Source organism: Pongo abelii, chromosome 6, assembly GCF_028885655.2.
Source record: "Pongo abelii isolate AG06213 chromosome 6, NHGRI_mPonAbe1-v2.0_pri, whole genome shotgun sequence".
NCBI classification, from domain to species: Eukaryota; Metazoa; Chordata; class Mammalia; order Primates; family Hominidae; genus Pongo; species Pongo abelii.
Window position 1 is genome coordinate 152973693 of NC_071991.2, and position 17141 is coordinate 152990833.

The following is a 17141-nucleotide window of genomic DNA, read 5'->3' on the forward strand; positions in this document are numbered from 1 at the left end:
AATATGGAAAAGAAGAAAAAATTTAAAAGAGAAATAGAACCCCGCTTTACCAGATTAATCAAAATGGAATGATAGATTGTTGAGTTTGAAATAACCCCCGCCCTAGGAATTCTCCAGTGTCTTTGCAAGAAGCTCTCAGACAGACAGCAGTTAAACAAGGTCGGCAAAACCGACTCTCAGATTAAACAAACTTCTTTTTCTGTGTCTGCAACAGGAAGAAAACATTCCACTAGCTGATGGAAGCCCTCACAGACATACATCTGTTATGGTTTTCCCAGAATCCTGACCCCTGGACAATTCTTTTGGGAACACCCTCCTCTATCTAAGGAAAATGACATTCCTAATCCCTGCCCTGCCACCTCACATATGCAGAGTCTGAAAGGGAAGCCAAAACCCCTTGGTCATCCTCCCTCTCAGCCCTCTGCCCAAAAGGGGGAACTTTGATCAAATGCAACTTTCTTCTCCTTTGGCCCCAAGCTTCTGCGCCCTCAGTTCACACTCACCCAGAATGCAAAAGCATTTGGATTCAGTGCTGTCCCCTCTGGCTTTCTGTCTGTCATTTGGCCTGAAAAGGATGATCAGAAATGCCATGGACAGTTACAATTCGACTCAGTAACTTCCACATGGCTCATGAATGTCCTTGGCCACCCGGGAACTGCAGCCCTCTGCCCCCCAAGTTAATTGCTAAATGATTTGCAAACTTAAACAATTATACATTCTCTCTTGACTTGCCCCAAAGAAATCATGTTAATTTATGACACACTCACATGAGCCTGATTAACAAACCTAGACTAAATTTGCATGTGGCAAAATGCAATACAGACATATATTTTAAAAAATAATATAAGCAGGTTCTTGCCAACTCTTTTCTTCCACGGTTTAATGATCTACCATCCTGGTTCATACGTTTTTTAACACCTGACTTTGGATATTTTTTAAAAATGAATCGATTTGTAGTCATTGCCTGGCTGCCTGCGGGGAAGAAGCTCCTGCCGTTGGCCGACACCTCGGCAGCCAGGCGTGGGGTGTCCTTCCATCAAAGCAACGCCAGGGGGCAAGAAGCGTTAACAAAGCCGGGGCCGCTCCGCACTCTCCCTTTATCTACCCGTGTGTGCGTGTCACACTTTCCAGGGCGAAATGTCATTTTGCAAGGTTATACATTTCCAATTCCACATAGAGCCTTATCGCTCATCATTTACCTCTTGGGCACAAACAAACAGCCTCTTTAAATAAAGCCAGGGAAGGAACGCATATACCTTTGTACAATTAAAAATAGCACAAGAATGCCAAAATGTATTGGACCTTGCTGTTAATCCGACTTACCTGGCTGACACTCTGGCCTAATCCTATTTTCTCCTCGCATTAGAATGACTCTACAAGGCTACGTTTTGTTCTTCGGGAGCACAGTTTACCTGGCCAGTGGGCTGAGGATCAGAGAAGCCTCACCACCTAAGGTGGGGAGAGGGGCTGCAGACTGCCTAGCCTGGCCCCAGCCTGGCCCCAGCCTGCTGGAGGTCCCAGTGCAGAGCCTGCTTGGCGAGACAGAAAGCAAACGAAATCACTCAAGGGAAACTTCGCGGGAGACAAAACACATTCAATTTCCTGAGGACTCTGCTTTCTCTCAGGAATTATTTGCTTTTGCAGAGGCACATTAAACAAATTAAACACTAAAAATGGAAGCTCCTTTGCTTCCTGGCTCAGAAAATAGTTTTGTTTTTTTTTTAAAGGATATGGTACTAACAGTAATACAAATGAAAGAAAACAGTAACACTCTAGCTCTTTAAAATAAACTCACGTGGGCACCTAAAGTCCTTTTTGGCAAATTCTTATCTTGTAGGGCAGTGCAGATAATGGGAGCTTGTGCTAAATGGCTGCTGTCACTCTCCTGACAGTCCAGGAAGCTTCCACGCAGCTATTTGGGCATCTTTTCGCACTTTCACCTTCCAAACCGCAGTCCCTGGTGATCCTGGCTTTTTCAGCCTGGCTCTGGGTCCACACCGGACTGGAGAAGGGGATTTGGTCTGAATGGGTACGTGGAGGGTGGGGCGGGGGCTGAGCTGAGGAACGCGGTGGCGAAGGAGTCAAATACTGTTACTTCGTATTTTAGGAATGTATTTCTCCGGCACACCCCTCCCTCCCCTGCTCACCCCCCTCTCCCAGTATCATTTCTCTTTGAAATGTCATGAACTTGGCGCTTTTAGACCAAACCGCCGGGCTCAGGCCGGAGACAATGGGATTGTCAGAGGGCCAGCGCGGAGCTTTTTCTGCGTGTTCACGGAGCGTTAAGCCTTTATCCCACAAAACGGCTCTGTCTGACCGGGTCAGACAAAAGCCAACTTGCATCTTCCGCTCCGAGGGGATCTGGGCAGAGCCTGGGTACAGCCCTGCGCGGCCCCAGGGAGAGGGGGGAGAGGGCGCGTGTCCCCAGCCCTGCCAAGTGGCGTGGGGAGGGCGAGGCCCTCCTCGGTCAGAGCCACCAACTCTGGTCTCCGTGGACACCCCCTTCCCCCGCCCGCTCCCGAGGCTCTAGGGCGGCCTCCTGGCCGCTGCCTTCTCAGACCCAGGGTCTTCAGCCTGGGCTCCACACCTCAGGCCCCTCAAGTAATTGGCCTCTTGGTGGCCGGGCACTGCCTTTCCGGCTGCTCTCTGCGCCCGCCTGCCCCTCCGGCCTCCCCTGGCAGCCACAGGCGTCCGGGGCCCTCGCTCCCCAGCTCTAGGCGTCCCGGGAGCCAGGCGCGCACCGGGGCGAGTTCTTGTGTCCGTGTGAGCGCGGGCGAGTGTATGCGTGCGCGTGCACGAGCGTGAGTGTGCGTGAGTGTGAGTTTGAGTGTGCACGAGCGTGTGAATGTGTACATGTACACGAATGTGAGTGTGAGTGTGCATGAGCATGAGTGTGCGTGTGCGTGCGAGTGTGCACAAGCGTGAGTGTGAGTGTGCGTGCGTGGAAGGGCGGCGGGGAGCCTGGCTGAAGGCCCGCTGCCTGCATGGCTGTCAGAGAAAAACAGAAGTGGGAGCCTGCTGCGGGCTCCGAGAGGACTTGATGGGAGCCCTGGCGCGCGCTGGGCACCGCGCGGTGAGTGTCGGGGGTGGGGGCCGCCGGTCTCCAGCAGCCCCTGCAGTGTGCGGACCGCCGCCCCAAGGGTCCCTGCTTGCGGGTCTGGGTCTGGACGTGCCTGGCCTCCCCTTGCCCCCTGCTCCACCGGCAGGATTCAAGGGACAGGAGCTCTGGGCTGGGGTGAGTTGCCCCGGCTGGCCCCGTCCCGCAGCAAAGGGCGGGCGGCGCGAGTGGAGTGTGCGGGGCAGGCTGGGCGGCGGAGGGAGCCCAGGGGAGCCCATGGCATGGCACCGCCAGTGTGGGCTTATGAGGAGGTGCAGGCCGGGACCTCAGGCTTGTGGGCAGGACCGCAGGCAGCGGCTGGCAGGCTCCAGGCAGGCTCTGGAGGACCCGGGATTTAGGTATTTATGCAGTGAGAAGGCAGGCGTTTGGGGTGTTCTTTCTCCCCTCTTCCTCCTTGGAATTCAATTTCTTCGAAGGGCAGGGGGCAGGCCGGGAGGGAGGGACGGAGAAAGAGGCCGCGAGCCACAAATGCCGTCCCCCATCTGCTCAGCAGGGCTCCCTTCCTGAGGCAGGGCTCCCTAGCACAGGGTCTGGGAAGGCAAGGTGGGGGTATAGGCAACCCAGATAAGGAGGGACTTGCTAGGAAGTGGCCCTGGGTCTTGAGGGGCTGGTTCCATCCCGATCGGTCCCCTGGTGCCTGGAGGGCTGTGGAGGGTCCCAGGCCTAGAGTTGGGGGCTGAGTGGGAGGACGGGCCTCACAACCTGGGATTTCTTTCCAGCTTCTGGGTCTGGATCTGGGCCTCCAGTCTCCAGCTGTGAAGCAGGAAGGGAGGGAGGGAGCCTTTCTGAGACCCTCCACCCTCTACCCTGTAGGAAGAGGTGGATGTGACCTTGAGCATAACCTTGAGCAAGTCTTCCCAGCTTTTTAGGCCTCCACTTCCTCATCTGTAAACGGAGCTCATGCGGGTAGACCATGTCCAATGTTACTTCTGGCTGAAACATTTTTTGTTTTGTTTCGTTTTAATTTGTACAGAGTTGGACCTACTCTCTCCTGGTGCAAATTTATTTCATTTCAATTTCCGAGGCCGGGCATAGAATCCCTGTATATTCCCAGGGATAGTGACACCTTATGCAGAGGAGGGGCAACGTGGAAAATAACCCTACCTGGGGGCACAGACAACTTATTCTTCAAAATGACCAGATGAAGCTAAATTGAAACAAAATTTTTTTTTAAGTGAAATGAAACCAGTGATGCTGAGACCGAGTTGGCAGGCTGGGGAGGAAGACCCGAAAGTGCGTGTGGGCTCTCTGGGGAGTGCTCCTGGCTGGGTGCAGTCTCAGGTGGCCGGGCTGGGCAGAGGCATTTCAGGATTTGATGGAAATCTTTGGCCTTGAGCTGTCCTCCCCTACCTGCAGAGGCCAAGCCCTTCCCTCCACTGGCTGAAGTTGGTTGGGCTCTGCCCATCCATCCGAGCCTGCAAATTACTCACGGGGGGCTGCTAGTGCTGCCTGCGCAGGCTGGGGCCAGATGGGGACACTTTGTAGGGGCTGGCCAGCCTGGGACAGCAAGCAGCTGCTAGATTATTCCAACCCCTTTCTGTGTTCCACACACCAGTAGGGGCTGGGGAGGCTGAGAGCCACAGCACAGCTTCAGAGAGGCCCCTTGGAGGTGTTCACAAACCCCCTGCTTCCCAGGAGGGGCACCCAGGTATAGTTCCAGCCTAGCCTCTTTTTCCACGCCCCCCTTCTCTGGGGGGTGTCTGGTCTGCGGAGCAGGGTCCAGACCTGCTTGTCTCCATGCTTCTCAACACCTCCCCTCCACAGCCTCCTGCCTGGCTTCTCAGCAGCGGTGGGTGCTGGAGGTGGACTGGGCCACCTCCCCAGCTTCCCCAGCCCTTCTCACCTGGTGGGGAATCACCACTTGATTGTCACTTTACCCATCTGCATCAGCTTCCTGGCATTGCCTTAGCAAAGTGCCACAAACCGGGGGGACTACACAACAGGAATGTGTTCCCCCACGGGACCGGAGTCCAAAGTCCAGGCGTGGGCAGGGCCCTTCCCGCCCTGTTGGCCTCTGCTGTCTCCAGGAACGCTTGCTCTCTGGGCTCAGAGTGCAACATCCCAAGGCCACCTCTGCCTTCACCATGTGGCTGTCACAAGGTGCATGTCTGGCCTTCCTATCCCGGCTCCTGAAGGACAGCACTTGGAGAAAAGTGGGGCTGCTCTATTGCTGCTCTCCCCACCGCTTGGTGTACCCCCAATGCCCTCCTGGGCCCTCACACCCTGGAGCACCCTGTCCCTGCATCTGCCCTGAACCAGAATCCAGGTCCAGCCAGGAATGCAGAACAGAAGCACCAGCAACGGGTGCATGGGGACAATAGCTGGAGGAGATTTGGGGCTCAGAAGAGAGGGGCTCCGGGGAACCCTCAACTGCTCATTTTGGCAGCATCTCCACTGAGTCTACATGCCAGGCAGCACACAGCCAGGACTTCAGGTTGTGTCCCCTGACTCGGAGTGGAGAAGGGGCAGGCGCTGGACCTGCAAACCTCAGACCCCATGCCTGGCTCCTGCTCTGTCTACAGTGTTTGGGAGTTCACTTGGCCTCCAGGAATCGGCTTTCTCCTCTGTGAGATGGGAAAGCCATTCTGTATCTTAAGTACCCACTGGGCTGAAGATCAAACAAGATACAGGGTACGTGAGTTCTAGGAGCAAGGCTGAGTGTCACTGTTACTGGGGGGGCGCCTTGCTCCCAGAGCTCCCAAGATGGTGGTGGGCAGCTTCCAAGATGGCAGCAATCCTGGTGTTCTCTGACCTGGGGTTCTCGGCTTCACGGATTCCAAGGAATGAAACCCTGGGCCATGTGGTCAGTGTTATAGCTCTGTTAGAAGCCGTGGGTCACGGAAGAGAACCTTGGAACCCAGCGACTAGTGTTCAGCTCGATTAGGACGAACCCAGGCACTTAGCCATGCAGGAACAATGGCAAGCCTCTAGCCCAATCAGGAGCAGCAATGGGGACCTCACTGGATCAGAAGCGCAGCGGACACCCTGCCGGATCCGGAGGGATGGAAGTCAGAGGCGGGTCTGCGACGGTGCCGAACAGCAGTGGTGGACGGCGAGCAAAAGCTCAGCTCGAGCCATAACAAACACGGACCAGAAAAGTGGGCAGTTGCAAGATTTAACAGAGTGAAAACAGAGCTCCCATACAAAGGGAGGGGACCCAAAGACGGTAGCCATTGCCGGCTCGAATGCCTGGGTTTATATCCCGATCATTGTCCCTCCCGCTGTGCTCTCTGGCAATAGATGATTGGCTATTTCTTTACCTCCTGTTTTTGCCTAATTAGCACTTTAGTGAGCTCGCTTTACTACCGGATTGGTTGGGTGTGAGCTAAGTTACAAGCCCCATGTTTAGAGGTGGATGTGGTCACCTTCCTGGCTAGGCTCAGGGATTCTTAGTCAGCCTAGGAAATCCAGCTAGTCCTGTCTCTCACCACCTGGGAGCTTTGGCTCTTTGGGTGGTTCTAAACAGCATCAAGGTTGAGACCAAGGTTATCTTTGGGGTCTCCACCCCCTGAAACCTGCCCCTACTTGCTAGTTCCTGCCAGGAAGACCCGGGTGATCAGCTTCCCTCAAAGCCCAGGGCAGAAGCACTCTGGTGGCCCCAGGTGCCTAGAGACAGGCAGAAGGGAGATACCTATGAGTCACTCCACTTCTTCAAAAGACCATACCATTTTTTATTGTTTGTTTGTTTTTTAAAAGTGTCAAAAAGCCATGAGCACAAAGCCTCCCCTCTGCGCTGGGAGTCCAGGAATCTGGAATAGAAACAGAAGCTCTCATCCCCAGGGACACCTTTCCTGGCGCTGCTCCCCAGCCTCCTCCCAGCTCCAGGCTGAGAAGGGCGTCCCTCCTCCACGTCCCTGCAGCAGCCAGCACCAAGGTCTGTCTCCACCCCAGCCACAGTGTGCTGCCATGTTGTGTTTCCGGGCCTGTCCCCGATGTCAAATACTAGAGGCTAGGCCTCTTGTCTCTGTATCCCCAGGACAACAGGGCGTTTCACAGGCCTGCAGGCAGCAGGTGCTTAACAAATGGGTGTGAATGCAACTCTGGTCACCTCTCTGTCCATGGGGATGAGGAAGCTCTCCCCTTTGCCTAGAAGTTGTATTCCAAAAAGACATGACATAGGGTAGCGTTGAATCAAAGCATCCTTTCCACCCTCAACTCCATAGACAGGGACAAGAAGAGAAGTCTTGTTGCAGTGAGGAAGGAAGAGATGTAGGTTAAAGTCCAGACAAGTTACCACAAACCCAGAACATTTAGGATTCCAGCTGTCATGTGCGGGGATCCAGACGCTGCCATCAGAGGGGTGGTGCTGCAGACGGAAAGCAGCTAGAACAACTGGCCTCGAGCCCCTCCCTCTGCAGCCCTGGGAGATGACTCTTGAAAGCCATCTCAATCCCAAACCACAGAGTGATGCCTCAGGCTGTGGGTAACATCCCAAGGCCATGATCTCAGACAGGACCCCTTCGCCTCCCAAAGAGTTTGCTGGGCTTTCCCCAGTCTTGGGTGGACTTGGATGAGTGATCTTCCCTCCCTGCTACAACCTTTGTGCTTGCAGTTCACATGAACTTGAGCATGGATTTAATCATAGGGATGCAGGCCCACAGCTGTGCAGACAAAGATGCTGCATGAATGCATGCCTGTAGAAATGACAGATGCCATAATTCAAACGCTGAGGCGGCAGGCACAGGGGCCGGGTGCTGTGTGCACACTTCCCACGTGCAACTAACTCCTTCGGTCCTCAGGACACATCTGTGAGGGTGGCCTGAGATCACCCCCATTTTGCAGATGAGGAAACAGATGTGTGGAGGGCCCGGGACACACCAGGCCAGTGTCTGCCGGAGCGTGGGCTGTGCTGTGGGGATGGGGGCAATCGTGGGCAAAAGCCAAGGCCTTGCTCCTGGGGAATCCACTTAGCTTGACTGCTCGGTGGCCACCTCTGCCCATCCCCACCCAGGGGAATAAGCACTGCAGGTCATGTGGGGCGGGGGCAGTCTGCACGCTGGGGGCAGATCCACGCAGATCCTATGCCTCCGGCAGAGGGGCTGAGGGCAGCACTTGGGTGGCTGTGCCAGGAGGAGCCCAGCCCAGGGAGAGGGTGTGTCCAGCTGGAGTCCTGGCTGCCAGGATCTAGGCAGCAGAAGCTTGGGCAGAGCCAGGTCTCATCACGGCATCTCTCAGGCAGGCCTTGTCCTCTCATCTGCAGAACAGGGCTACTAAAACCTCCCTATGGGGTTGTTGAGAGGAAGCAATTGGTGAAAATGGAAAGCACTTTGAAAAGTTTGAAGCTGTGTACAATAGCCATCTGTTGTCCTCAAAATGAGCAGTCCTTGGGGGCAGGCTTGCTACAAAGTAAACAACCTGGGGCAAAAGGTTTTAGTTGTTTAGACCAGAACACACTGCCTTTCATCAGTGTGGGAAAGAACTGGATTGGAAATTAGACCACGTGGGCTTCAGCCTGTCGAAAGGTGTTTTCAAGTAGCTTATTTTAAGGGCTCTTTTATAATAGCTCATTAGCTCAAAATGTTTGACATTTTATATCTGAAGATGGGGCGAACAGGTGCCTTCATCAGGTGGGAATTCTGGGGGTGTTGTTGTGGCTAAGGGTGGTCCCTCTGATTGTCATTCATGCTCTGTCTTTCCTTCAGTCCCCTTGTGTCTAAAAACAATGCATTCTTACTGGGACTGCAATTTTGGTTGTAGAAAAGCCTTTTGGTCTGAGGTTCCTGGGGCCGTGTGGCCATTGGATGAAGAAGCGTTAGGAGGAGTTTATCTAAACTATAATAATAGATTAAGATTTAAAAAAAAAGAATAGGCCAGCCTTTGTCAAGGGGAGAATTAAGATAAAAAAAAGAAAGCATAAGCATCAGCAGGGTTTGCCCACTCTATGGCCCTAGGAACAAAAAGCAGACACTCCTCCAATCCCATCAGTTTCCAGAAGAAACTGAAGTCCTTAGTGGTCCAGTGAGTTACCTGGTAGCTGCTTACTCTCCCACTCTTACTGATTTCATCAATCCACAAGTTTGTACTAATGAGTCATACCTGCAAATTTTTCAGTCCAGTTAGGAAGACAAAGCCACCGACAAGAAGCACCAAGGGGAGGGCAAGGGCTCAGTGTCATGGAGAATGTGCCAGGCGGTAGGAGTTCCTGGAAGGGAGGGAAGCTCCGCAGAGGCTGAGCCTTTCCAAGGGCTTGGCGGAGGGCAGGGGTTGACCAGAAAAGGCCTCCTCTGCACCTGTGCCCCATCCTTCTAGTCCAAGCCTGCTGGGCTTTCCCTTGCAGGACTGGGGGCTTTCACAGTGAAGACTGTAGAAGGTGTGTGCACTCCCCCGGCCCCTGTGGTCCTCCCAGTTCAGTGCCAGCATCCCTCCTGTGATCTCTGTCAGCCCCAGGAGCTGCAGCGGTGCCCCCCACCAGACGATTGGCTGCTGCCCTCAGTGGCTCCCAGAAGCCAAAGGCAGTCTGCAGCCGGCCTGAGCGAGCCTTCCAGGGTCCTCTAGTAACTGGGTTCCCTGAGCTCTTCCTGTGTGCAGACTGTGCTGTGTTCATTGCTGCCCAGCAGCGGGGCAGGTGGGCCAGTGTTGCTGTAGCATCCCCCCTTCCCAGAGAAGAGGAAGAATGAAGCCCCAGGAAGGAAATGAGCTGCTCAAGGTCATGGGTGGCAGTGAGGCGAGCCCCTGGAACACGAGGCCATGCCACGTCCTCTGGGGTCAGATGGGAGCGGGTAGGGAGGGGCAGGCAGCCCTGACCCAAACCTTGGAAAGTGTGTCTCTTGTGTGCTGTGAAGAAGCGTAGTTCCCCATTTTACAGTGGAGAGGACAGATCATTTGTCGGAGGGGGTCATCGGGTGGCAGGGTATGGAGCCAGAATTTAAATCCAGGTTTCCTGATGCCAAAGCTGGCCAATCCTCAACTTCTATGCTGAAGTCAACCTTCAGGCCAGGTTGGTGCTGCCCTGGCTAAGAGGCACTGGCCATGGAGCCTCTTCTCCTCCTAGACACAAGCCAGATCTTCTGTACATAGAGGGGCTCCCAGAGCACGCCAGGCATGGGTGCCACATCCCAGCAAGGCAGCCTGAGGTAGACGCGCTGGGGTTGGGGGGGGGAGGGCTTGCTTCCCAGGAACATGGACCAGGTACAAGCATCCAAGCTGGGAGGGTGCTTGGAGAGCAGCTGCCTGGTGGGAGATGATGAGGAAAGATGCCCCTGAAAGGACTTCAGAGTCAGGGCCCATCTATCCCCTGGAACCACACGGTATGCACCACCAACTCTGGAAAGATTCAGGTGAAATGCTCAATTTCTGCCTTCTTTAGAGGACTGGGCTGTATGAATGGTTATATGTTAAGTGGGAGGTTGTAGTGATGGGCTGGCACAGATGAAGCTGTCACTGCTTACATCAGCTGCTGAAATTATGTGCTCTTTGAACTAAGCACGGGAGAGCCAAACTCGCTCATGTATCTCTGTGAGGTCCTCCGGTCATGTTTATATCATGAAATAGGATGGGAAATCTGAGCAGAAGCACCTTGGCCTGAAGCTTAGGAATCCGCTCGTCGAGTGCCCATGGCCACCAGCACTGCCCACCTTCATCGGAGCCACAGCCAGAGATTCAAAGACGCGTGGACAGAGGCACCAACATGCTTCTCACTCAAACCACAGCTCAACTCACTGTGTTATGTGCCAAAGGCAAGGAGGGTTCTCATCAATGTTGGTGACTAAAGACATTCACATCCAAACAAATTCAACATTATTTCTTCTTTCTTTCTTTTTGTTTTTTTTTAGACGGAGTCTCGCTCTTGTTGCCCAGGCTGGAGTGCAGTGGTGTGATCTGGGCTCACTGCAACCTCCACCTCCCAGGTTCAAGCAATTCTTCTGTCTCAGCCTCCCGAGTAGCTGGGATTACAGGAACGTATCAGCATGCCCGGCTAATTCTTGTATTTTTAATAGAGGTGGGGTTTTGCCATGTTGGTCAGTCTGGTCTCGAACTCCTGATCTCACATGATCCACCCACCTCAGCCTCCCAAAGTGCTGGGATTATAGGTGTGAGCCACTGTGCCTGGCCAACATTATTTCTTGAGAACAGTGTGTCTTCATAAATTGCGTATGTTTGAGTGGAAAAAATCATTAAGTAAAAAAATTCACAGTATAGTATTTCTTGGTAAATACCACAAAAAGGCACTTTGGGAGGCTGAGGCAGGTGGATCTCTTGAGTCTAGAAGTTTGAGACCAGCCCAGGCAACACAGCAAAACCCCGTCTCTACAAAAAATACAAAAATTTGTGGTGTGGTGTGGTGGCGTGTGCCTGTAGTCACAGCTACAAGGGAAGCTGAGGTGGGGGGATCACCTGAGCCTGGGAGGTCAAGGGTGCAGCAAGCCCTGATCACACCACTGCACTCCAGCTTGGGCAACAGAACAAGATCCTGTCCCAAAACAACAACAACAAAAAAAAAAAAAAAAAAGAAGAAGAAAAGCATAATGCATTTACCTCCCAATTTCATTAAAATATGAGTGTGACACCCTGTATACAAGGGTTGTATACCAACCTAATGCTGGCGTGGCTGAGAGTTCACAGTTCACGTAACTGAGCTCAAAATCCTACCGTCTTGAAAGGGTCCGCGCCTGCCGGAGTCTAAAATGTCGGAGAGCTAGTTTCAATATGCACAGCCTGGGAGGCAGGATTAATAATGCATCCTCCTTCACAACCACAGGTTCTACAGCTGTGGATAACATTGCAGAGAAAGCGTAGCCAATGCAGTCCTGAAGCCAACATGTGAACGGCCTGGAGTCAAACGTTTAAGGAGCCTAAGCTCGAAGTGGCGATGACTTCAGAAAATGTGCAGTCATTCAATACCCAAATGCTTCTTTCCTTTTCTACGTTCATATTAGACCTCGTGATAAATTGAGGGAGTTAAAGCAGTCCGTTTATTTTAGGTGGGCCCAGCCCAGTTATGAACATGTTGAGACCTAGGAGGCCAAGAGGACCCACCTAAAACCCTCTCCCATTAAGGGCTGATGTGGCACCCCTGTAAACCCACTCCCTCGGGGCAGGAGATGCCTCCTCTGCAGAGTCCTGTTTCTGAAATCTGTGCAGTGTGTCTGGGTGAGTAAAGATCAGGACACCGTGAGGGAGAGCTGGGGGTACCCAGAGCTCTGCACAGGGGTGGGGAGGATGGCCAGAGCGGTCCCAGGTTGGAGATACGTGGAGGAGAGCCGTGAGCCTCCTTGCCCCCCCCCCCTCCCCGGACCCCGTGTCCAGCCCACCTGCAGGGAACAGACCGCAGCCTCACTTCCCCCTGTGGGGCCCATGTCCATGAGGGTTAGACCCTAGAAACAGGATACTCTCAGATTGCAGCTTTCAAAAGTCAGCCCGCTTTCTAAAGGGCTCCCCAAATGGGAAATTAGAGTACCGTGTAATTCTGTAAGGTTTCTGGAATTTCCGTCCTAAGCATTGGAAAAAAGGGTAAAAATCCAAAAAGTCAAAAGAAAAGAGCCATTTACCATTGCTCAGAAGAAACAGTATAAAATATGTGCATTTGTTTTTCATGGAAAGTATGAAAAACCAGTTATGTGTTGCTTTAGGAATTGGGCTGGGCTTTGAAAGCTGGAAAAGACAATTTAAAATTCAATTTTAAATTAGTGATGCTTTCTCTGGAATCTTCATTTTGTGCCAATAGCCCTAGCAGCACGAGATCAAATTTTCCTTAGCTATCAACCAAATGGCTTTCCTCGGAAGCTCAGGGGCGACCCACAGAGCAAGGGAGGGCCTTCTCCTGCCACCTCACCAGCACAGTCAGAACTGACGTTTCTATCAGATGCCAGGCGTTTTGCTGCTGTCTTTGGTGACAATGATGGAAATGCCATTTTGCACAGACCGGGTTTGAAAGACCTTTTCCAGACTTGCTTCCGGAAAAGCACGGTTTTGCACTGAGATGGGTGATCTTTAGATGATACCTGGAAGGAATCCCTGGGGATTCTTTGCGGTGTAGCTCTGCCTGCGGATAGATGTCCCAGGAGCCGTTGAAAGGTGACCGGCCATTTCTCATTTCCCCCCATGATGGACATTGCCCGGCGTTCCATAACGGCGCAGCCTCACCTGCCTGGCCAACTTCAACCTTTCTACCCAAAGCACCAACACCGAGCCTGTGTCTGGTCTTTGTGTGAAACACTTTCTTCCTAAGTAATCCTAGGGAGGAGGAGAACCCGGGACCAGGAGAGAGCTGCCGAGAAGCAGGCCCGGCTTCCCACCTGCCTGCAGGGCCTCTGCATCCTGGGGACTCGGGTGACCGGGTACACAGGTGCCTCCTGCCATCCTTGCTTGGCGGTGCTCACCAGGCAGGTTTCTTTCTGAAGGTGTCTTCTGGGAACAATAGCGTGGGGTTTTTTCTTCACATGGCTGGGAATGGCATTGTCTGGAAGAGGAGGACTAGGGCAGGTTCCAGGGGCAGGCGTTACCCGGAGCAAACACTATTTTCTGCTGTATTTTGGCTCCAGTGAATCAGTGGGTGAATGCTCAGCAGTCCCACATCAGAAAGCCAGCAGCCGCAGAGCACTCATCCACGGGCGCGGACAAAGAGGCTGCGATCTCATCCGCTTTGCAGAGGACCGTGAAACGGTGACTTACCCCAACTTGCATCTCTTCCCGTTCTCCAGGCCCATTGTTCATCCAGCCACGTTTCTGAATTTACAATATTTAATTTACAGCTTGACGAAAAAATAATCCCCGCTTAAGGATGTTTTAACAATGGCATGCCAGCGAGCCGGCTCATAATCACACAAGGTAGTGAGTGGCCTTGTGTGACTGCTGAGCAGAGGGCCTGGGCAACCTCTGAGGGTTCCTCCTGCCCCAGGGACCAGCAGGACAGATAAAAACCCTCTCGGAAGGGATTTGCACTCACAAATGTGAAATCATGTGGGTTAGCCCTGGGGACAGCTGCTGCCACCCTCGGCTTCATCCAGAGTTGTGTGAGTTTCACCCACCACAGACCAGCCAGGCAGATCAGAACTTAGTACTCACCCACCACATGAGGTCTGCAGTGAGTCACCTGGGCTCATAATCAAATACAGGACAAGATGAGGAAACAGACCTGCCACCTAATCCTTCCGATGTGTCACCCCTCTACCCCATCCCTGCCATGTGAAGGGAAAAGAGTCAGTAGCAATGCTGGGTGGGAGTGTTGGGCTGTGGTTGAGAGTTCTTATTAATACTTCATTCTTAAACTTTCTTAGAAACAGGGAACTTACTCTATAAAGGGAACCAGCAATTTATATTTAATTAATTAATTTATTTATTTATTTGAGACGGAGACTCACTCTCTCGCCCAGGCTAGAGTGCAGTGGCACGATCTTGGCTCACGGCAACCTCTGCCTCCTAGGTTCAAGCAATTCTCCTGCCTCAGCTTCCCAAGTAGCTGGGACTATAGGTGCGTGCTACCATGCCCCGCTATTTTTTTGTATTTTTAGTAAAGACGGGGTTTCACCATGTTAACCAGGATGGTCTTAATCTCCTGACCCAGTGATCTGCCCACCTTGGCCTCCCAAAGTGCTGGGATTACAGGCGTGAGTCACCGCGCCAGGCCAAATTTTATTTTTTTTTAGAGACTGGGTCTTACTCTGTCACCCAGGCTTGAGTACAGTGGTGCAATGATAGCTCACTGTAGCCTCAACCTCCTGGGCTCAAGCAATCCTCCTGCCTCAGCTAGGACTACATGCATCATCATGCCTGATTATTTTAAAAAAAAATTTTTATAGTGATAGAGTCTCACTATGTTGCCCAGGCTGGTCTCAAACTCCTGGGCTCAAGCGATCCTCCTGCCTCGGCCTCCCAAAGTGCTGGGATTACAGACATGAGCCACTGCACCCGGCCTGGGACCAGCACTTTCTAAGAGAGTCAAGTTCAGGAGGAGTCGGCCGGCTGGAGATGAATGTGCATGGGCTTTGGAGTCAGCAAAGCCAAGCTGGAATCCTGCCGCTGCACAGCAGTGAGATGTTAGCAACGGATTTAATTTTCCTGAGCTTCCATTTCTTTTATCTATAAAATCTGGTTAAACATGAAGTGATGTTGTAACTATTAAATGAGATCCTGGGTATGAAGCCTTAACAAAATGGTGACACACTGACACACTCGGTGCCACCATGCCACCGCCATGACCCCATGGCATCACTTTTGTACGGAGTTTCAGTGCTGGGCTCCCGCTCACAGAGCAGTTTGTGGAGCACCTACTCCATGGTGGTGGAAGCAGGGAGACATGGCACTCCTGGTTTTGACCTGGAGAAGCTTACAGGTCCCACAGCTGTAAAGGCAAGGAGGCACGAGGTTGTCTGGCCAATGCTGGCTCCAGGCGTGACCCGAGTGTGGTGCTGAGGAATGGGACAGCTCCATGGAGGAGCTGCCTCTCAGGGGGTGGTCAACAGGGAGTTTGGGCCTGGGGGTGCCAGTGAGGCAGGAAAGGACATTTTGGCAAAGTTCAAAGCACAAGGCCATGGCAAGGCCAGGCATGTTCCTGGAGCTTCTGGGGGTCCGAGGTGTGCAGGCGTACGCGAGATGAGGCTCAGGGCAGCATGTGAGGCTTCTATCCTGTGGGGAAGGGGAACCGGGGCTTGGGGTGGGGGGGGCGGGTTGTGATCAGAGAATGACACTGCCATCTTTTTGTTTCAGGAGAACAATATTGCCAAGAATATCTGGATGGATGGAGGTGGCCGGCAAATCATCAGAGGCAACTCAGACAGCCCAGAGGAGGATGGCGCAGAGCCAGGGGAGGCACAGGGAGGCGGCAGGCAGATCTGAGAGGCGTCACCAAGGCAGCACTAAGGAAGGAGGGCAGGGACAGTGACTGCCTCAGGCTGCTGCAGCTCAGGAGGCCGAATGACGCCCTTGACCAAGCAACACACAATTGTAGGTTTAATTGTTTTCGAAAGACTTCGCCCTGCTCTGTAGGATTGGCGGCTCGATTGGCATTCTGCCTGCTTCACAGATGTGGCAGCCGAGGCTTGGACAAATGCAGTAATTTGCCTGTGATCCTGTAGCTAGCAAGGGCTGAAACCAGAACTAGGGCCTCTGCTCCAAACTGAGCACTGTTTTGACTGTTCTGCAGCTACTTCCCAGGACCCCACAAAACAGCCAATGCAGGGAACTGTGCCCCCATCCGCTTCCTTTGGGACTGCCTTCCTCTGTCCCCTTGGTGCTCAGGGCCCTGCGTTGTGCCTCTGTTGGGGCCAGCTGCTGACTGGCACTGCCTGGTGCCCTCCTGGCTCCTCCCACAGTTTCCCAGACCCCCGAGGTCCCAGCACTCACACTGCGGGGCCGACAAACAGCAGGTGTCCTTGCGTCTGACTAAAATGACATCCACTTAGTGTGGTGACATTGGTTATTCTGGGTTGCCCAGATGCTTAGCTCAATGTTGAATGTGAGAACTGGGGAGAACTAATTTCTTCTTAATTCATGTCCTCTTTGTTAGTGGAACAATTTCATTTCAAAATGAAAACACACTTGGGAGAAATTCTTAAAAAGGGATTCTAGTAGTGAAGAGATGGAGAACAGCTGTTCAGGAATCTTTATTCCTTTCCACTCTGCCCCAGCTCCCTGGATCCTACCCCAGCACCCCAGGCCATTTAATCACTTTGTTCCCTGCCCTTTCTGAGCTCTTCCTTCCTTAATTGCTCATAACTAGCATCTCAACACTTCATGATTGCCTCCCAGATATGGGTTGGGGTTGTCATCCAGTGGGAACCTGGGTTTTCTAGCTGGTGAAGACACCTCCTGCAGGCATGAACCTTGTTTTGGTTTGGTTGTTACTCTCTGTTTCCGCATACCCTCCACAGTGCTTGAGACATAATAGTAGCTCAATAGAGGGGGTGCCGTGGCTCACGCCTGTAATCCCAGTACCTTGGGAGGCCAAGGTGGGCAGATCACTTGAGTGCAAGAGCTCAAGATCAGACTGGACAACATAATGAAACCTCATGTCTACCACAAAAAAAAAAAAAAAAAAAAAAAAAAAAAAAATTAGCTGGGTGTGGTGGCACACACCTGCAGTCCC

At 52.8% G+C, this 17141-nt stretch overlaps 1 protein-coding gene across 2 annotated transcripts; it reads left to right on the plus strand.

Moving 5' to 3' along the window:
- The first annotated feature begins 2261 nt into the window (after window positions 1–2261).
- On the plus strand, window positions 2262–16908 carry LOC100459164 (uncharacterized). Of its 2 annotated transcripts, none has more exons than XM_002818717.5 (2): window positions 2262–3073; window positions 15764–16908. In XM_002818717.5, exons 1-2 carry the CDS (start codon window positions 2882–2884, stop codon window positions 15890–15892), a joined length of 321 nt encoding a protein of 106 aa, XP_002818763.1. In that variant the 5' UTR covers window positions 2262–2881; the 3' UTR covers window positions 15893–16908. The 2 variants fall into 2 exon arrangements, 1 of the variants encoding a protein (XP_002818763.1); XR_008527339.1 differs by lacking the exon at window positions 2262–3073 and adding an exon at window positions 13298–13720.
- Window positions 16909–17141: the final 233 nt, after the last annotated feature.